The sequence below is a fragment of the Ambystoma mexicanum genome, chromosome 1q, assembly GCF_040938575.1.
Source record: "Ambystoma mexicanum isolate Mex_15411 chromosome 1q, UKY_AmexF1_1, whole genome shotgun sequence".
NCBI classification, from domain to species: domain Eukaryota; kingdom Metazoa; phylum Chordata; class Amphibia; order Caudata; family Ambystomatidae; genus Ambystoma; species Ambystoma mexicanum.
In genome coordinates, this window is record NC_090922.1 from 1,476,146,718 (window position 1) to 1,476,169,563 (window position 22,846).

A 22,846-nucleotide genomic window follows, 5' to 3' on the forward strand; every position below is an offset into this window, starting at 1 on the left:
GATTTACTGCACAAGGCCTCTAGTAGGCGGCATGGTAAGTAACCAGCTGGGTATCTCAGTAGTGTTTGGCTGGCTGCCTCATATGCCTCTTGTTTGAGTGCCTTGTAAGTATCTCATGTAGTCGCTTGACATTTCATGGGTTTCTGGCCTGGTTGTACTCTCACCATATGCTAACGCATCAATTTCCTTAGTTGCTGAGGACAAATACAATGGTAATACTGTAACCAGCAAGGCTCTGTGGGTTTATTGTTGTTATTTGGCATTTATATGGCGCTCTATATATGATTGGTATGATCTCAAAGCGCTTGAGGGTTGTACGCCCTTGGGGACTGCAGTCCAGGTCGGTCAAGAGAGTAGGGTGGTATAGGGTGCTTGGGTGCACTCAGTATGTGTGCAGCTCGTGTGAATTGCCTGATGGTAGCTGCATCCAAACACTAGGTGCGGTCGTAGTGAGAGATCAGTTGAATGTGTGCAGTCAGGTGGTTGTTTCCGACTGCATTTTGGCACTCCTCACTGCAGGTCAAATTAAGTGGTTGTATGCTCTACTAATTTACCAGTTTACTGTCCCATACCAAGCCTATACTGTAAAGCCTTTAGTAAAATCTTGTGGTCGATTGAAACGCACCAAGAACAGAATAACTGGTTGGCCAATTAAAGGTGAGAGAGTGCCTTCCAAGGGCCAGACTCTGATGAGCCAATCATCTAGCGAGAGATAGATGTAGACCCCATTCAACATCCCTCGCCCCCCCAACCCCACCATCAGTTTAGTAAGACTGTGGAGTTAGTGAACAGACCAAATGGAAGAACACAGATTGGGAATCACTGATTTGTTGTCGCAACCTGGAAGAACGGGCAATGTCATTGGCATTTCAGTATATGCACCTTGCAGGTTTACGGCACAAAGCCAATCGTAACCTTGAGGAAAGTAGAGGATTTGAGCCTGGGTGATCCTCTTGAATCTCCCTCGAAGGAGGCATTGATTGAAATCCCATTGGTCGAGGGTTGTACACATCTTAACCTTCTTGTGTACTGCAAGAAAATGAAAGTAAGAACATTCTCAAGTCTCAGAAGCATGCACCATCTCGACTGCATTCATCCAAAGCTGTTTTGACGTCTCTGTCTTGAGATTCGACGAAAGGTGCTGATGAAGATGAAGAATTATGGGATGGGCAGTTGCAAGAATCAGTTTGCAACCCCTGCTGACCACCCAAATTAGCTATGGATTCTAGGAGATGTTTATCCAGGAGTCTAGAAAGAGGGATGATCCCCCTCTTCACTTGCCCCCACAAGGTGGTATGCTCCCAAGCCATTTGACAGACCTGTGTTCTCTTGTTGTCTGAGAAACAAATGCAGGGGGAAACTCATTGGAAGTTCACTATCATTTTATGGCAACAAACCTGAGAAGACATGACAGTGGTTCAGCTGCTCCTGGGCTTTGACCTTGAAGCCACAAACCTCCTGAAAAGAACCACCTCAGTCTCCCTCAAGCACAGCACAACTGATTTGTTGGCGGCATTAGTCCTGTATAGGACGTATATGTGTGCAGCTAGGCCGATATTGAACGTATATGTGGGCACCTAGAATGATTGTGAACTTCCAATGAGTTTCCCCTGCATTTGTTTCTCAGACAACAAGGGAACACAGGCCTGTCAAATGGCTTGGGAGCATACCACCTTGTGGGGGCAAATGAAGAGGGGGATCATCCCTCTTTCTGGACTCCTGGAAAAACATCTCCCAGAATCCATAGCTAATTTAGGTGGTCAGCAGGGGTTGCAAACTGCTTCTTGTACTTGCCCATCCCAAAATCCTTCATCCTCTCCCAAGCTGAGGATTGTCAATTTTCACTATTACTTGCTCTTGCTACTTCGCATTTGCAATCAATTGTAAATCGATATGCATTCTTGCAATCTCCAGCGCTCTGTATGATGCGCTTTCTTCCCCAGATACTTGAATGTGTGTTATCACTGTAAAACAGTGTATTTATTATACCCTTCTCTGCATTCTGATGCAGCCCCACTGCAATCTAGCACTTAAAAAACACCAAATAAGTACATTATTTGAAACGACTCTGACAGGATTGCAATCATAGCTGTCTATATGGCACTGGCAGGTCTTGTGCTCTGTTGCTGTGTGGCCTTGTGCCAACTGTGTGTTAGTGGGCAGCGAGAGTCGAGTTTAACTTGTAATTGGGATGGGGCCTTGACTTGGATTTGTATTCTCTTCACAGGCCGACAAGAAGAGGACCTTCTACACCAGATCTCTGACAGCCAGGAATCAAGGCGGGGGCATGACCGGAACAGTAAGGTAGGAACAGAGGGATTATTGCATCTGCATCGCCTTCCTGTCACGGGTTCAGTAGAACCGCCATAGCTAAACGAAGAACGCTGGCCCTAATAGGGAGGATGAAACCTCCCTAGCTGGAAGTAATGTTCTAGTACACGTTTCCTGTGACTGGGTAGCAATCAGCTGTTGGCTCAGAGGCCAGAAGACATCTCTTCTAGTTTCAGTACAACGCAGAGTTTTGCTGTGCTAAAATGGATAGATTAATCAGGTTCAATTCTTCACCTCGTGAAAGCTCAAAGCACGTGTTCCTCACCAGCACATACCACCATTGAATCTCATTAGATAAGGTGTTACTTCATGTACTCACTGGCTCTGCAACACGTTCACGATAGCACATATTTTAAAAAGTGATAGAGAAGAACAAAACAAAATGGCATAATTGAACAGCGGCATGATACTTCAACACAACACAGTGGGGCTCATGATAAGTCTGCTGGTCTGGAAAAATAGTGACGTTAATAACGTTTACCAGCATTTTTCCAGACCGTCAAATAACGTGTTTCCGGTGGGGGCTACCAGATTTACCTCCAGCTAACAGCTGGATGTAAATCATTCCCCCACCAGCAAAAATAGCCGGTATGACCGGCATTACCAGTGCCGTTAATACCAGCAAATCCCCCCCATTGAGTCCTTTGAGACTCCATGGAATGGGGATTTACCGGTATTACTGTCGCCTATAATATGCTACCGTTGCCTGTAATATAGTGGTAATACCAGTGTATCAGGCTGTGGGAACTGTAGTACCGTTTGCCGGTATCCCGCTGGATTTACGGACTAACCGATGCAGAATTTCAATTTAACATGGAATCCGTTATAAGACTTGATCAAAGAAGAGCCCTAAAAAGCAAATTGCGTACTAGTTTTTTATTTGCATTTACATCCTTTGAGGATACATGTGTTTCAACAAGAAATAATAATAATGTATTTCTTATATAGCGCTACACACCCATAGGTCTCAGAGCGCTGAAATAACAGAAGACATTATTGCAAAAGCAACAAACAGTAACCGAGGCAATCTTGAGTCTGGCATTACACAATCTGGGGAGCAAGAGATGGTTGTTGGCAGTTGTATAATGGGAGAGAATGTTATAGAGATTGTTGGCAGAACGAATAAGACAGAATTTGATGTGCGCAAGTTAGCACATACAGTATGGTTGAAAGCAGAAAAGTCAGGGAGGAGCAGTAATGTGGAAGAAGTTAGAGGGAGTCCCTTCTTGGTTAAGGCGCTGGAACCTAAATTTGTATTTGTGGGAGAGGATTTTAGCAGTAGAGTTTTTAATGTAAAGGGGAGGGAGGTCCAGTGAATCAGGGGCCCAGGAGAAGGTGCAGAAGGAAGAAGAAGCACATGGAGGATGGGGGACAGGGAAAGTAGGGAGTGTAGAAGAACGACGGAGTGTAGCACGAGGTAGAGTTGGGTAGATAGGGGATAGCGATTCCATAAAAGTATTTTTAAAGAGAGTTTTGTTTTTCATTAAGAGCCTGCTGCCATGAAGGCAGTATTTGGAGGTGCAGGAGGAGAAGGAAACATTATAGATTGTAAATGTGAGGATCTTGTTGAGTGGGGAGGAGAAGTATAGAGAGAGGCCAAAGAAAGTGATGGGACAGTAGTCCAGGTAGCTAAGAACCAAGGTTAGAATGTGGGTTGTAGTTAGATTATAAATAAGGAGAGTATAGGGTTTTCTTATGCTGCAGTATAAGTAATAACATGATGAACTTTAAAGTCATTGGGCCTCATTACAACCCTGGCGTTAAGGGGTTAACGGCGCCGTAAAAGGCTGCGGCGCCATTAAACCCTTAACGCCCGATTCACACTTTAACGCCTGCTTTTTGCAGGCGTTAAAGTCCAACCCGCTAAGGGACCTTGGTGCTAATTACGGCACCGTCATTTACGGTGCCGTAATTAGCGCCTTCCCCATTCCCATTGAGCCCTATGGGCCAAAAATGGGAATGGGGAAGGGGCCATGGTGAATGGGGATTTACCGCCCCGCCAACCTTGGAATGGGGCGGTAAATCCGCCATCCACCATGGCGGAATCCGGCATGGACCAGGGTGCTAATAGCACCATGGTCCAACGCCAGGGTTGTAATGAGGCCCATTGTCAAAAAGGAACCCAAGAATGTTACTGTATTGGAAGGGATGGATGAGAGGAGTATAGGTGGGGGAGGAGATTTGTGGTGGGACGATGGATCGCTTTGGTTTTAGAGAAGTTTAGCATTAGTCAGCAATGTGGCATCCAGTGGCAGATAGCAGAAAGAGAAACAGATATACAGACAGAGACAGGTTCAAATGAGACAATTTCTGTGGCTTTCAGCTGCAAAGATACAGTGATGATTCCCAAACAGCACAGTGGCGATTTCTCCGCTCCTGGTGGATGGATCAGGCGAGTTTCACTGCAGCAGGCTTCAGGGCCAAGAGGGGCACAAGTGCAGCGCACCTGAAATGTTTGGCGACACGCTAACCGCGTTCACTCCGGTTCAGGCTCTCGCTCTTTACTCCAGACCTGGGAATGCCAAGTGTACAAAATACGGTGTGAGAGTGCCGTGAACACAGAGCTAGCGATGTACCAAGTTTCAAGGGTCTCCTCGAAATGGCGGCGGTATCAGGGCAAAGGTCCTGCGTAAGCTGGTCAGCTCAAGGTTTTTCCCAGGGACACTTCCGAGAAGGCTTACCTGCAGAGTTTGATGAAGGAGACGAGAATAGTTGGTCCCACTATTCTAATAGGTCGAAGCGTCTTCTCAGCCCTTCTAGTTCGATCAGATGCAGAGGGGTCCAGCGGGACGACAGCGGGCTTACGTGCCAAACCTTCCAGTGGATCACCAGCAGTTCCTCGACTCGGCTTCTTGGTTTCAGGATACTTGGATCCTATCCTTCCTTCAGTGAGAACTCCAGAGATCAACATGGAATGGCTGCTTGGGGGCCTCTCTTATCCAAAGTCTCCTTTGCGCCAAAACGAAGGGGACCCAATGAGAGATATGCTCACATACAGGCACACCATACGTGGACCAATCACGGACCGCTGTGGTCCCAGGCATTCACCACACTCCAGACTCTCTGGTACCCAGGATGTGTATTGGACCCAAACAGTCCAGCCCACATCCTGTAAACACACACACAAGGCATTCAGAAGCCCGTGAAAGCTTGGCGCTTCGCAGGAAAATGCATGGCCAAATAAGGCCTGACCCAGTCGACTCGACCTGGGGTATCTGAAGGGGCAAGATGGCCAAAGGACAGAACAGAGAACCTCGTGGCATGGCCATTTTGGAGCCAGGCCACCCTTCAGTGCCAAACGTGGTTAACGCGGTTTTCATGGCAAGAAGGGGTTAAAAATACATGAAAAGATAAGCTGCCACCAGCCCTGTCGATAGCACATCCGCACTTCTCCTAAAAAATCCTTCGAGAGTATATAGGGCCTTTGCAAATGACAACGAGACCCAAGTGCACTGTATGGTAAAATACATTGTGGACTTGCAACATGTTGCTAAAAAGTTGCAACACTGACAAGCACCAAGGGAAACAAAGTCTCCCAGTACTGACTGTCTTTAAAGGATAGTTCCGGGACTTTTTTTTTATTGTCCCTACGGTTCGGCCATGTGTTTTTAAGCATAACTCGGTAGATCGTAGAAAACTTTCCTATGGACCTTACCTGACTTTTCGTCCATTAACGCACTCGAAATCAGCCGCCATTTTCTGATAATCCTATAATTTCCCCCCATCGCCCTGGCTCACCTGCTTTTGCGGCACTAAATCAAATCCCCCGCTCCTGAAACAGACTTTATCAAAACATTCATATTCCCCGCCTCTATCCGTGACGTGACTGAGCTGCGTAGGCAAACGCGCCCAGGCATCTTCTACGCGACTCCACACAGAACCCGGAAATCAACACAGATGAGCTCACACAACACAGCGCGCCACAATTGGGAATATGAAACTGTACTTTTAAATTAAACCGCAAGATTGTAAATTTGGTAAAGTACATTTATTTGACATCAAATGTTTTGAGAATATTCAGCGATTTGCATTTTTATTTGCTCATGTTCCAAAAAGTTCGTTTTGAGGCACGCGATGTTCCTTTGCTGTACACAGGGTCTTAGATCATCTCACAATACAGCGCCACAATTCGGAATATGAAACTGTGGTTTAAAAGCAAACGGCAAGATTGTACATTTGGCAAAGTACATTTATTTGACATCAAATGTTTTGAGAATATTCAGCGATTTGCATTTTTATTTGCTCACGTTCCAAAAAGTTCGTTTTGAGGCACGCGATGTTCCTTTGCTGTACACAGGGTCTTAGATCATCTCACAATACAGCGCCACAATTCGGAATATGAAACTGTGGTTTAAAAGCAAACGGCAAGATTGTACATTTGGCAAAGTACATTTATTTGACATCAAATGTTTTGAGAATATTCAGCGATTTGCATTTTTATTTGCTCTCGATCCAAAATAGTTCGTCTTGAGGCACGCGATGTTCGTGTGCAGTATACAGGGTGTTGGGTTACGATAAAATAAGCTCTTCGGTCGCACTGATAATCGCATGGCTGTTCCAACAACGAGGCACTAGGCCACCACAACGGTCTGTATGTTGCATCTAGCCGTTAGTACCGCGTAAGGGCATACTTGTACTTGGCGATCGTCCCATAAAATGGTCAGGGTGGTAACGTTGTTCACGCGGAGATGCAACTGGCGGTTGAAAAACCCATCCGCCGGTGTCTGGTACTCGTGACACATACAATAATGGATGATGTACCTGTTTGAAAAACATAAAAAATGAAATTAGTCTCACCATCAGATCTTTATTAAAATTATTCATTTTATATATTAGGTCGGGAAATTATTTCATAGCTAGGACAGTGCAACTGGGTATTATACGTCAAGGGGGGGGCTGTAGGATACTGAGACAGTCCCCCAGTGCAGGGGTTGACAGGGAGGCAGTGCAGGTGGAGAATGGAAGGGCCCAGGACCGAGGTCGCAGACAGTGGACCAGTTGTAGCAGGGGAGAGGGAGAGAGAAAGCAGAAGCAAAGAGGAAGGATTTGAGGTGCTTCCGTAAAAGGAGATGGTTCTCCTCAAGATAGTGCGCGGTACAAAACAATATGCCACATAGAACGAACAAGTACAACTTAACCCGTCTTTAAAGCTACTGTACAGTAATTAAATTGCGGTATAAACTCATCTAAAGAGTTACTTACATTATATTTGCATTTTCCATTGTGTCTGTGCGTAGGGCAGCCCCGAAATACCTCTCCTTCTATGCCAACGTTATTTCTTCTAATGAACGAACATTAAATGGCTTTCGTTTCTGAAATTATATTCATTATCGTTTACGTTATTGCACCACACCCCCAAAAAGAAGTCTTTCGGGATGGTCCCGGCCTGTCAAGGTCAAATAACAATAGAACCTTATACTGAGTCGTGGGCCATTCCGGCACCCGAGCAAAAAATCAAAGCAGCTGACCTTCACTTTGAACGAGCACACATTCCTAGTTAGCTACATTCAGTGTAAGGCCATCTCACAGGACTTGAAATTTACACTCCATCTTTGCATTTTGTGTGCGTGTATTTGCAGCCCTAGAGAACCATAAATACGGAGACATTCTATATATTTTGAAAAATGATTTATATTACTGTTTGGTTTAATTCAATGCGCAAATGAACAAGGTTGGAGAGACACATTGCATGTACACTGAGCAATCACTTTTATTTACACAATACATAGCTACACATATTCAATGGGCCTGCGACATGAGGAGATTAGAGAGCAAAGTCACAGGTGACACCCGGGTGGTTCGCACTACTGCACGGTGAAGGGAGGGGCAACGGTGGAGAGACACATTGCATGTACACTGAGCAATCACTTTTATTTACACATTACATAGATACACATATTCAATGGGCCTGCGACATGAGGAGACTCGAGAGAACAGACAATCAAATTACAATCATTTAAACCGTGATGTGTATTTCTCAATGAGCTCTTCTTTAGGTGGACATGGAACAGAGGCAATGTTGGGTGGCAATGCAGGTGTCCCCTGCACAGGTTCGTTCACAACTCCATGTATGTGCCTATCTAGGACATCAACAATAAGTCTCTCAATAAAGTCATATTGCATATCCTCAAACACTGGTTTGATAATCCATTGTTTACTTCTTTTAGTGAAGGCCTTATTGTAGCGAAGCGTCCCTAAAGTTCCGGTAGTCCTACTTTGTTGACGGCCAACATTATGGTTATGTGCCAAGACCGCTAGAAGAGTCCGATTTATCATGCCCTCCATGCCAAAATGCAATCGTTTTGGTCTGTACTTTAGGCACATATTGTGGAACACCTCCAAATCTCCTGTGTGGCAGAATTCCGTGAGTCCCCTCAAATCTCTTGTTATAGTTTTATCAAATACAATCTTTTCAATGGCTTAGTGAGTGGGTGATGAAGGAATCAACCACTTCTTCTTCCGTGCCTCCTCTGTGGACAAATGGCCATATTCACAATTGTGGAAATGTTGGTTTGTGTTCCAACGGTGAACGTTGGTACAGTGTAGCATTACTGACCGCCATTTTTCCAGTAGAATTTCCAACGACCCTCCACATGTTTTTGAGCTCCACCAAAGATGGTTGCTGATTGACTTGGACCACTGTGAAATACCTTGCATATCTTTTTTTTTACCTGCAGCCGACATTTTTTTATTGATTGTTTTTGCAAGATGCCAAACGTCAAATTGGTGATTTATATTTTTGTACTCTTCTCTCATTGTCTTGGCAATTGAAACGTGTCTGTCCGTGGCTATCAGGTCGATCACCATGCCCCGCGATTGTAGTTCTTGCAATGATGCTACAAAGCCAACTTTCTCCATGGCCACTGAGGATGTACTTTGTGACACCTGCACGACCACCAAACTCACAATTTTCTTACTTTCCATGTCCTGAAAGTGGTAGGTGCAGTACTTGGCTGAAAATCCTGGGCTGTCGCACTGTCCATCACCGGCTAGCCTGAACCGTTTGCCCGCGAATGTACTATCAATAGACATTTTTTCCATTCTCCAAGCTTCGCTAATGGCTGGAAATAGATAATCGGTTTGGTATTTGTAGAACTGAGTTTTCGCAATGAAATGGATTCCCACAAACTGAAAGAAAGACTCTAACTTCTTAAAACTTGAACCACTAAAAAGTGCAGCCGCTGCACAAAGTAGATTGCCTGCTGGCAGTTGCCCCAGCATGGGTTGTGCAGACCATGAGAAAGGATGATATTTTGTACAGGTGGCATGTATTTTAAGGTTAGTGCCTCGAATTGCAGGAGTCACATTAATCAATGGCTCCCCACATACTTCCCCACCAACCGAATGCCCACATTTCATCCGAATAATAATATCAATCAAACAACTATCGAATACAATGAATTTGGCCTCTTTCCTTATACTGTCACTCTGCATCCCAGCTGGTTCGGCCTGTAACGTTGAGGACATGTCACTCACATGAAAGGTAGAATCTCTGATATCGTCTTCCGCTATGTTCAGTGATATTGATGGTGTTTCATTGTCGTCCACTTCATTCTCTTCCATTGCAACATCTGTTCCTTCTCCGGCGATGGGTGAATAAAACAATTTCTTCAACTTTCTCGCGGTCTTAGTTTTTGCGGGTGTGGATTCTGTGAATTGATCTCCGACTGCATCCGAACTACCAGGAGGACATTCACTATCAATGGCTGGTGGTGGTATAGCTCCGTTGTCAATCACTTCATATTCTTCCCATTGGCACGATGCATCTCCAGTCTCAAGTCCCTGCCAAAAGGTTTGACAAGCAACATCTCTCGTTCGCTTCACTGTCTGTGTAGATCTAGTTCGTACACCCACTCGCAACTAGAGGACAGATTGGAAAAGGGATGTTCAGTTTAAACACAACTTACAGTATTGAACTATTAACAGTGAAAAACAACATAATATAGTGACCAGGACACTAACCTTCTTTTGCTTTCTTTTCTTTGAAACTTTCTTGCCTCGAACTTCAACATCAGGACGCTGTTGCTCCGACTCGTGTGTGCATGTCTCCACTTCCTCTTGCGCTGCAACGACTATATTTTCATGATAAGCACATCCATCACGCACTGACGCTCCATCGACTCCCTGAAACATAGAACTTTCATTAGTATGTATAATAATATCGAAAACACAAAATGTACTTGGGGACCAATACACACGTACATCTCAATAGCAAAACACGAATGAACGCTTTGTGTAGAACATTCAAACGACAATTATTCACGCATTGTTGATCTAGTTAGATGGAACTGTCAAGATCCATACCTCGGGCTCCTCATAGACTTCCATTGATGATATTATTGAAGATGGTGCTTCAGTAATTCCCTGAAACACAGTATTTGCATTAGTATGGTTTTCTATTTTGTTAAAAAGAACATAAACTTTGTGCAGGCGTCAACGGCTCATCTAAATAGACCTGCACAAATGATCAGTTGTCTAAAATAAATAATGGATATGTAAATATGATTCGATTTGCTCGATCGTTGGAAGTGTCACCACCCAGAGATCTGCATCAACTACTAGGGGTGATGTTCTTGTAGAAGAAGCTCCGTCATCTCCCTGAAACATAGTACTTGCGTTAATAAAGAAGGAAGTATAGCGGATGTAATCACGTCATATGATTTCGCTTGATCGAACTGTCAGTATCCATACCTCGAAATGCATAAGAACATCAAGGGACGATGTAACTGCGGTGCACACTTCTGCAAGCTGTTGCGCCGACCCGTAACTGCATGCTCCCCCTTCTTCTTGGACTAATGCTCCATCGACTCCCTGAAACATAGGACTTTCATTAGTAATGAACACAATATTGAAAAAAGAAGACACATAGGAGGGCGACGACAGAAGGACATATCAATGGCTAAAAACGAAAGAAACATTGTGTGTAACAATCACGCTACAAGAATGCAAGATCTGATGATCTCCATCGATGGAACTGTCCGGAAACGTACCTCGAGCATCTGAGTGACATCAACGGTAGTCGTCAATACATTGGACTCCTCAGCATCTCCCTGAAAGACAGTACTTGCATTATTTTGGATAACAATAATTATAACTGAAAACAAAGACTAGAGGACGAGTACAAGGGTGTACCATTAGGTAAAATAATTACACGATAAATTAAAACTATTGATTTACATGCCTAAAACAAGTCAGTGGCACAATAGCCAAGTAAGATTACCCGATAGGCGCTTGAAGTGGCTGATGACTGCAATAACGACACGGATGGAGAATCTTCCGCCTTCATACTGAGTGGATACATAAATGGGGAAATTATTGTTAGCTAATGCTACACACTACCGCAAGGCCGAGAGATAAATACGTAAACTTGACTCACCAGTGGAGGGATGTGGACGAATAGAGTGGGAATAGCGGTTGAGAGCAATTTTCGCCTCGCTCGCGGTGTGTTCTTCTTTATTAGCAATGATGTGGAGTACATGTCAGAGGTAAAGTGCCTGCTGCAGATGCGGTATCGATCACCCCTCTTGTCCGCAAAGACTTCTAGGACTCTACTTTCAAGCTCAGACGGTGGATATCCGCAATATCGGACCCATTCTCTTATCTGATCTATTGTCTTAGGGAAAACATGCATTATAGTACCTTCAGATTTATTATGGGTCTTCGAAGGGCAACCGCCAATGGAACAGGCAGGCATTGTGGAAAGTTCTGAAAAGTAAAGATCAACAATTCTCTATGAATACCAATGTAAACTCAGAACATGTGACTAGTTCCTTGCATGTACTGTCTTGAACGAAAAGAAATTGGACGCAAAATGATTATGGTACATGGCCTTACCTTGACGAACAAACAGTTAGATGCAGGGATCAGAGTAGTTTCTTGTCGTAGAACAGGGAGCAGTTCACAGGTTGCAAACTGACGAGTTTCCTCGAAGTGGTCACGGAAGTTCACAGAGACGAAGAGCAGATAACCAGCACCTTCACGGGTTGACTAGCAAAGCGCAAAGAAGTGCTCATTAGAAATATGAAGTGGGTTATAAAGAATTCGAAACAGGGGTGTGTTTGTGAATGAATGACGTGTATATGTCGTGGCATTATGCGGTTTGCAGGGGGCCGTCCAGCGTGAGGGGGGATGCTTGGCAGGAGACACAGGGTCTGGAGGTAGACATGGGAACAACAACCCATGCTCTATAGACCACTTTGAAGTGTACATGCTATTTGGCACCTCTTGGCCTTTATCGCTCCCTGACAGCTCCACTTGCCAGCACAAGTACCCCGGTGCGAACTGCCTTTGATAGGGCGGGGGGTGGATTGGGGCGGTGGTCGTGCAGACAAGACACAGGAAGACTTGTGAATGAAGACACACTTATGTGGATTGCAGGGGGCCGTCCAGCGTGAGTGGGGATGCTTGGCAGGAGACACGGGGTCTGGAGGTAGACATGGGAACAACAACCCATGCTCTATAGACCACTTTGAAGTGTACATGCTATTTGGCACCTCTTGGCCTTTATCGCTCCCTGACAGCTCCACTTGCCAGCACAAGTACCCCGGTGCGAACTGCCTTTGATAGGGCGGGGGGGTGGATTGGGGCGGTGGTCGTGCAGACAAGACTCGTTTGCCGCAGGGCCTCACCAAGGAGAGGCCATCTAACTGCATGTAAGAGGCAGGCTGCAGGATCTAGTACATGGAAGGCAGGGGGGTGAGTTTATAAATACCTCACCCTCCCAGGAGAATATATGGGTGCAGTTCACCCTGGAGACCCTGGATGCCTAGGCAGTTAGTCAGCAGCAGGCTGGCCTGTGGTGGCAAGGCGGCACGGGCCAGAGGGGGTCATCTCTGTACCCGGTGCCCAAAAGGATGATTTATTATGATCAACCATATTGATTATTTACCTATAACCATGTTTTGTATCAATAAAATCCAACGGCCTTCCTTTTATTGCCAACGCTTGAACAAAGTGGAGACACACTAGATTCATTTAAAAAATCAAAACTACCATTGTTAAAATATATGTTGGGTTTTATTTTAGATCTTAATTTCAATTGAACATAAATAATAAACATTACACATTGTAAAGTTCCGGTTGCAGCACATCCAGGGAAAATCCGCGGTATTGTCCACTGTCGCTGGGGAAATGTTGTCTAATGGCAAGTACCGCACAGGCAGGTATTACTCTCCGAACGCGGTGTCCGAGCCTCCCGTGAAGCCACCAAGTGAAGCAACGATAGGCCACCAGCCTGTACCACCTGTGAAAACGAAAGATGCAAACTGTATTAAAATGACAAAACTTTCTTATCACTGTCGATTCAGGTAAAAAATGTCATTCTGCTTTGAAAAAAATTCTATCTAGAAAATGCACAATATGGAACCAATTTACATGCATTCGAATGATATGTAGATGTCATTTTATATGTGGGAGACGACCATGACATAGTAGTGGCATCACTGACATCAAAACCAGAGTATACTTACTCGTTACTCGGATTACGCGGACGAACAGTGCCGCGAAGTTCGTGCATAAGCACCATCATCATCCTCAACACGGTCCGTGAGAGGCAGGCTTCCCTGAACTCTGGCAGCTCGGTGATGCATTGCGGACTTGGCTCGCCTTCCGAAATGTAGGCCAAGCACCCGGAATTTTCACGGCAGCAGCAGTTCTCCTCCTCAGTTGGCATTAGCTTGCACCGATTGCACGTGCACCAGGTGGAGACGCCGTCCATGCAACATGGTCCAGGCTCTTCATCCGTTGACTGGTCCTCCCAACTGCCGTCCGAATCCCCATCGTTTTCGCGTGCTTGCCTTTCCAGTAGTTCCTCCTCGGTGTACTCGGGCTCGTACATATACGGCATTATTGTAGCCATTGTGTGGTAAAGAAAGTAAAATAATTTACAGAGATGGTACAGGTGTTCACAAGGCCTAGAAGCGGCAAAGGTAGCTGACCAGAGCACAGAAACGAGTCACCGAATACTCTAAGTAACACAGACAGAGGAATGGAATCGAAAATCTGCTGCTGTTTGTTGTGAAACGGTCTGTTTATACTTATTGAGGAAAGAGGCGTCCTGCCATTTCCATGGCGACACTTCATTAGCTGAGGCGCAGCGATTGTTGACACGAAACTTGCTTTGGCGTTGGGAAATGGGCGGTACGCGTCTGCTGATGTCAGGCTCAGGGGCGGGGGATTTGATTTAGTGCCGCAAAAGCAGGTGAGCCAGGGCGATGGGGGGAAATGATAGGATTATCAGAAAATGGCGGCTGATTTCGAGTGCGTTAATGGACGAAAAGTCGGGTAAGGTCCATAGGAAAGTTTTCTACGATCTACCGAGTTATGCTTAAAAACACATGGCCGAACCGTAGGGACAATAAAAAAAAAGTCCCGGAACTATCCTTTAAGGGCATGCCAGTTTGCCCATAACAAAGTGAGTGAAAAGCCCAGGGGAATGCAGACTATGGTGTTAAAACTATGCAAAAAGTTGGGGGGTTCACAACTGGAGGGAAAATTACACATGAAATGGAAATCTTTCCTAACACCCACTACCAAAGGCAGCTGGAAGGTCAAGTAGGAAGATTGTTTGGAGTGGTGAGGAGAGGTTGAAATGTCAGAGGCATGGTTGAGGGCTGTTTCATTGGAATGGTGGCTACGAAATATTCTCTGATATTGTTAGAGTCCATGTAGGTGACAACGCTGTTGAGATCCTGCACAAGATCTCCAGCCCCCTCCCCAACACCATCACCACCATATTCGCCCTTGCACTCACCTTATACAATCTCTATCCCACCAACACACACACTAACCTCACCGGCATGCTCCCACCACCACATCACAGTACACCTTCTCTCCCTCTACTCGCCACCATGTCCACTTGCACTCCCACACTGATACCCATCCACACACCCACTGCCTCGCCTGGCTCAATCCACCTCAGACGCTCCAGGCTCAGTACCCGCACTCACCCACTCGATGTCAGCTGCCACCGTATAGCTACTGCACTCCGTAATCTATGCCTAGGATCACGCTCCACCCTCTATGGCATGCCGCACATTGAACGTACACTTTCATCTAGTTGTACACCATCACTAGCGCCGCCGCTTGGACCGACACCAACCACTACCACAGAAGCACCTAGCCCCGTCACCAGCTCCAAGTCCTATAATATACCTACACCTCTCCTTAAATGTGCCATCTTAAACGTCCGCTCACTCCCGGCACACACCCTAGAAATCTATGATCTCCTAGATAGTCTCAACCTTGACCTGTTGGCCATCACTGAAACCTGGCTTCATGAAGCATCAGGTCCTTCCATTGCTCTGGCACTCCCACCAGGTTATCTCATCTCCAAAGAAGCACTCTCCCTCAGATCCATCACTCACCCCTGGGATAGCAACTCAGACATGTTATCTGCCAAGCTTACTCTGTCCCCCAACAGCACCATCAACATTCACATACTTTATCGGTCCTCCCGGCCTTCCGTCGGATTTTTAAGGGCCACCTCCTACATCTACTAAGTAACAACATCAAAGGCTCCACTAAGGCCCTACTTCTCGGTGACCTAAATCTCGGTTTTAATGACCCTAAAGACAAGACTGCCACCTCCCTCACCAAGGAACTTAAACTAGGATTTACACAAAACGTCTCTGGACCCACACACACCAAAGGCTGCACCCTCGATTCGGTCGCTGACCATAACTGCCAGACCTCCGTAATCACCAACTCAGCACTACCCTGGACCGATCACAATTGCATTGAGTTCACCCTACACACCTCCTCAAACACCAAAATCCTCACCCCCGCATCCCCAACAATAGTGCGAAGCTCCAAAAAACTCGAAGAGGACAGCCTTCGCCCACACCTTTGCATCCCAGCACTAGCCCCCCCCTTTCTCTAACGGAACTACCGCCCTAGCTGACATTTACAAAGATGCCCTATCTAGAGCCATTAACGCCATAGCTCCACTCGAATGCAGTGGAGTCCCTATGCTCCCGTAAAAGGGAAGCCCAAAAAAACTGGCTAGCACACCTGAGCGAGGATACTAAAACCTGTTTTAACCAAATCTCCCAACAATACAAAGATGCCATCACCAACGCTACAGCTAATTTCTTCAATGTCCGTATCATTAATGCCAAATCGCAATCTAAAGAAATCTTTGCAATCTTCAATTAACTCATCTCTCCCCCCCAACACAGCAGATGAGATTACCAAAGATGAAGCCTGGTGCTCTACTATTCAAGCTGCCATGCTAAATAAAATAGAGCTCCTCCAAAACAAAATAAAGGGTCATCACAAAGCCCTAGCCCACACGCCTGGGCCCATACAATCTTACCCCTCGCCCCCTTCAACTAATTTCAAACCACTTTTCACCTTTAAAGATATCTCAGATTTTGATGTCACCAACATCCTCAAAAACTTAAAACCCTCTATATGTAAAGGAGACATCTGTCCTCCCAAACTTATCAAGGACAGCGCAGACCTCCTTGTCCCACTTATAACAGCGTTCATTAATGCCTCTTTCAGAACCGGAATCATCCCTGCCAGCCTCAAAGAAGCGTGGGTACGCCCCCTTCTAAAAGAAAACACCCTTGACCCCACACAGCCAAATAACTACCGACCCATAATCACTGTGCCATTCCTCCTTAAGATCTTGGATAAAGCTGCTCACTACCAAATCCAACACTTACTTTAAACCCACTCAATTCTTGGATCTAGACAATCTGGGTTTCGCAAAGGACATGGCACGGAAATAGCGCTGGTAGACCTAAAAAACCAGATCACTCAAATCATGGATAAAGGCAAGCCAGCCCTCCTGTTACTCTTAGACCTCTCAGCGGCTTTCAATCTTGTAGATCACAAGACACTTACATCACACCTTACCCACTCAGCCAACTTCTCTAAAGAAGCTGCTTATTGGATCACCTCCTTCTTAGAGGGCAGGGCAAAAAGTATTATCAGACATAGCCCATTGTTAGGCAGAATCCTGTGCAGTTCCCTTGGGGAACACTGCAAAAAGATTAAGACTGCAGGAGTAAGCAGTAAACCCAATTGGTAGCAGTCTGCACCACCCAGATTTACCTGGTAGCTGTGGCTGAGCAGTCAGACTTCTCTCAAGAAGAGTAGGGCAGTATATAGAGTATACACAATAGGGCTAAAAACACAGTAGAGCAAACAAACACTGACCAGAGCTTTGTATAAAAAGTATATAATTATTTATTTAAAATACACTTTAGGCAATATACTAGCACTCTAAATCAAAAGCAAGTTAAAACACAGTCAGGTAAAGTATACACACCTCCCTTGATAACTATCACACAAATCAGAGTTAAAACACCACGATTTGTTAAACAGATGTGAGCACATAACCTGATGGCACTCCAATAGTTCGGTTAAAGGGAGAGAAAGAGGCAGAGCATAGAAATAAAACAGGTCCCACACTTTAAGAGTTCTCAGCAAGGGAATAAAGGCAGTAAATACTGTAGAGCCAAAGTTCATAGGCCAGTCCCACTTTAAAGGGAGAAAAGCGAAATGTGCCCAGGATCACACGGTTTAAAATGCACTAAAAGTCTTTACAGAATGTTCAAAAGAGGTTGGAGTGATTCAAGAAGGTAAAGTTAGAAGGCCTGGGGCCAACCCAGTTGGCAAGCCAAGGATTTAAGGGTCAACTTGGGCAAACCCAAGAAAGGGAGGCCAGCCAGGACACAGTACCTTAAAGGCATGGTCTAGTAAAAAATGTTATTGTCCCTAGGGGTTGGCCATGTTTTTTTAAGCCTAAGTGGCTCGTTTTTAGAAAACTTTCTTATGGACCTTACCCGAGTTTTCGTCCATTAAACGCACACGAAAACAAGCGCCAGGGAGCCGCCATTTTCTGATAATCCTATCTTTTCCCCCATCGCCCTGGCTGACCTGCTTTTGCGGCACTAAATCAATTCCCCCGCCCCTGAGCCTGTCATCAGCAGACTCGTACCGCCCATTTCCCAACGCCAAAGCACGTCTCATGTCAACATTCGCTGCGCTTCAGCTAATGACGTGTCGCCATGGAAATGGCAGGACGCCTCTTTCCTCAATAAGTATAAACAGACCGTTTCACAACACACAGCAGCAGATTTTCGATTCCATTCCTCTCTCTGTGTTACTTTGAGTATTCTGTGACTCGTTTCAGTGCTCTGGTCAGCTACCTTCGCTGCTTGTAGCCCGTGTGAACAGATACCAGTACCACCGCTATAAATTATTTTAGTTTGTTTAACACACAATGGCTACAATAATGCCCTACATGTACGAGCCCGAGTATACCGAGGAGGAACTACTGGAAAGGGAAGCACGCGAAAACGATGGGGATTCGGACGGCAGTTGGAAGGACGAATCAACAGATGAAGAGCCTGGGCCTAGTCGAATGGACGGCGTCTCCACCTGGTGCACATGCAATCGGTGCGAGCTAATGCCGACCGAGGAGGAGAACTGCTGCTGCCGAGAAAACTCGGGATGCCTGGCCTACATTTCGGAAGGCGAGCCACGACCGCAATGCATCACCGAGCTGGCAGACTTCAGGGCAGCCTGCCTCACACGGGCCGTGTTGAGAATAATGATGGTGCTTATGCACGAACTTCGCGCAACTGTTCGTCCTCGTAATCCGAGTAACGAGTAAGTATATTCTGCTTGTCATGCCACTCCTATTTCATGTTCTTCTACTATATCCAAAATTACATCTATATATCATTGTAACGCATGTAAGTCGTTCAATAGTGTGCATTGTCTAGATAGCATTTGTCCTTGCAGAATGCCATTAGTTACAAGAATTGTCATTGACAACAAACGTTTATTAAACTTATCTTGGTCATTTAAAAACATTCCTTTTCACAGGTGGTTCAGGCTGGTGGCCTATCGTTCCTTTACATGGTGGCTCTACGGGAGGCTTGGGCACCGCGTTCGAAGCGTGATACCCGCCTGTGCCGTTCGTGCCATTAGAGAAACGTTCCCGAGTGACAGCGGTCAGTACAGGGGATTTTCTCTCGCTGTGCTGCAACCTGAACTGTACAATGTTTAAAGTCTTGCATTTTTGTGTCATCAAAATAAGATGCAAAATAAAACACCACATATATTTTAACAACGGTTGTTTCGATTTTTTAAATTAATCAAGTGTGTCTCCATTCAAGGATGGACGTCAGACATCTGTGCTCCGAATGGGTGAAGGCCTGGTCGCTGTGAAGCAGGGTGGTCACTATCTATCTAAGCTAACATAACATATTCTCGATAATGCATGCAGTAAATAACACTTGTTCAAAGTCTTTCAGTGGGTTATGTCTCTATAAAAGTCACACATATGTCTATACTAACAATTACCATTGGATTATACAGGCCTTAGGGTCTTGACCACTATAATACATCGGTTGAAGTGTGGGTCTGTGCTCACATGAATCTCCGGTATGTTGCATTTGTTATTGATAAGCAACGATATGCTATCATTGATTTAAAGACGGTATAATATATATTGATATAAAGGCGGTTTGCGCCGGTGGATGCGCGCTGGCATGGGGGGCTGTCAGGGGCGCGAAAGGCCAAGGTGCCAAACTACATGTGCACTTCAAAAGGTGTCCCACGCCAAGGGGCCATCGGTCACATGGCCTCCTCAGACCCCGTGTCTCCAGCCAGGCCTCCCCTTGAAGCAGGCCGCCCCCCCTGCAATCCACATAAGTGTGTCTCCATTCAGCAGTCTTCCTGTGCCTTATCTGCACGCCCCAGGCCCATCCATCACAACCACCTGTATCAAAAGCGGTTCGCCCCGGTGGATGCGCGCTGGCATGGGGGGCTGTCAGGGGCGCGAAAGGCCAAGGTGCCAAACTACATGTACACTTCAAAAGGTGTCCCACGCCAAGGGGCCATCGGTCACATGGCCTCCTCAGACCCCGTGTCTCCAGCCAGGCCTCCCCTTGAAGCAGGCCGCCCCCCTGCAATCCACATAAGTGAGTCTCCATTCAGCAGTCTTCCTGTGCCTTATCTGCACGCCCCAGGCCCATCCATCCCACCCACCCTCTATCAAAGGCGGTTCGCGCCAGTGGATGCGCGCTGTCGGGGGCGCGAAGGCCAAGGTGCCAAACTACATGTACACTTCAAAAGGTGTCCCACGCCAAGGGGCCATCGGTCACATGGCCTCCTTAGACCCCGTGTCTCCAGCCAGGCCTCCCCTTGAAGCAGGCCGCCCCCCTGCAATCCACATAAGTGTGTCTCCATTCAGCAGTCTTCCTGTGCCTTATCTGCACGCCCCAGGCCCATCCATCCCACCCACCCTCTATCAAAGGCGGTTCGCGCCAGTGGATGCGCGCTGTCAGGGGCGCGAAAGGCCAAGGTCCCAAACTACATGTACACTTCAAAAGGTGTCCCACGCCAAGGGGCCATCGGTCACATGGCCTCCTCAGACCCCGTGTCTCCAGCCAGGCCTGCCCTTGAAGCAGGCAGTCCCCCTAAGACCACGACATACATACATCATTCATTCACAAACACACCCCTGTTTAAACCACTTGATATGTCTCATGAGAACATCTTTGGCTTTGCAAGTCAACTCCTGAACGTGTTACCTGGCAACCACTGAGATCTACGCTAATCTGCTCGTCATCGTGCTATCCGTGAACTTCTGTGACCGCTTAGAGCAAACCCATCAGTGTGCTACCTGTGGCCACCCACCTATTCTCCTGCAACATACTGCTCTGCTTGCTGAATCCAACTGTTTGTTGGTCAAGGTAAGGCCATGTATCCTAGTCATATTTCGCAGATTTTTAAATTTCTATCTATTTGCGAGTTGAGTACACAATAGTGCTAGGTTCATTGGTCTCATTGCTATTGACTTGAGTTTCCATTGCTATGCTATAAATAGATCTATTTATTTTCATCTGTGTCTATTGTCATCGAATTGCACCCTTCGGGAGTCCAGTCTATAATGTAAGCATGTTTCCTTTTCGTGCAATACAGAACATCCAAGCGATGAGTCACATGTTCAATTTTTAGTCACATCATTTATACATTTCTGCAACTTATGCAAATACTAAGCCGCACATAATGAACTGGTATAGTTCCTGCGACCAAAACAAACCTTGCATTGATCATTGCATGATTCATTTACTTTTGTATCAAATCTTTATTCTTGAAGATTGTATAATAATGTCGATATTTACTTTTCAGATTTATCAATAATGGCTGCCTGTTCGATTAGCGGTTGCCCTTCGAAGACCCATGCTAAATCTGAAGGCACTACAATGCATGTATTCCCGAAAACTGTTGATCGAATAAGAGAATGGGTCAGACATTGCGGATATCCACTGGATGAGCTGGAAAGTAGAGTCCAACAAGTCTTACAGGACAAGAGGGGTGATCGATCCCGCATCTGCAGCCGGCACTTTTCCTTGGACATGTACACAACATCTTGGGTAACAAAGGAGAATAAACGGCGAACGACACGGAAATTGCTCGAAAACGCTATTCCCACTCTATTCGTCCACATTCAGCCACCGGTGAGTCAAGTGTCCGGATTTAGCTTTAGGCCTTGCGGTAGTGTGTAGGTATCCGAACGGATTAATTGATATTGTAGGTGTTCTATCCCTTGTAATAATTTCGATATTGATATGAGTGTATAGTTTTTTGAATAATGACATTTACCAATATATTCTTTTTCGATTTCATAACCCACAAACGCAATGTATATATATGGGAACAGGGACTGAACTGTGCTGTATTGAGCATTTTACAAGTATTCTATCGCCTTACATGGCTATTTTTAATATTGGCATTTCATTATCAATCATTAATTTACCTTTACATCTTCTTGACTATCCCTTGAATCTGAAGCAAGAACATTCTACATCCTTGACGTGGTCGCAGTTATCAACCACTTATTTATTTATTTTATTTAATTTATTGCATTTATTACTCGCCCAAACCCTTGGGTACCACGGCGATGTTATAGACAGCTTGGTTAAAACATTTCTTGGACTTTGCCAATCGGGCGCAGTGCATGTGAATACAAAATAATCATACACGAAGACATTAAATGCAGGGTTTCAGTACAATGATATTTCCTGAAGCATGGAGGGGGATTTTTTAGTCTTGGTTAAATAGCCACGTTTTCAGGGATTTCTTGAAACCTGAGAATGTTTGCTCATTTTTGATGGGGAGGGGAAGAGTGTTCCAATATGTGGGTGCGAGGTATTGGAAACTACTGCCTCCTGCCTTGGTTGTCTTGTAGCGAGGGATAGCTAGGAGTAATTGACTGTTAGATCTGAGGGGCCTCTTAGATACTTTTCTGGTGATGGCGTGGTTGAGGTAGATGGGGACACATGAGTGGATGCATTTGAATGTGACGCACAGAGCTTTGAATGTGACCCTGGCTTTGATGGGGAGCCAGTGATGGTTTCTTCTAATATTTGAGATATGATCTGACTTCCTTATTCCAAGGGCCGCCCGAAGGGCTTTATTTTGGATAAGCTGTAGTTTGTTTAGATTGGCTTTTGAGGTACCCAGGTAGAGTACGTTGCAGTAGTCGAGC

The 22,846-nt window shown here is 45.6% G+C and overlaps 1 protein-coding gene across 4 annotated transcripts in view; it reads left to right on the plus strand.

The window, feature by feature from the left end:
• LOC138549941 (rho GTPase-activating protein gacN-like) overlaps positions 1–22,846 on the plus strand; it is a 308,520-nt gene that overhangs the window by 123,324 nt on the left and 162,350 nt on the right. For all 4 annotated transcript variants that reach the window (XM_069642373.1, XM_069642374.1, XM_069642376.1 and 1 more), the window contains one exon: positions 2,228–2,304. In XM_069642373.1, coding sequence (XP_069498474.1) covers positions 2,228–2,304 — 77 coding nt within the window. The remainder of the gene's footprint in view (positions 1–2,227; positions 2,305–22,846) is intronic.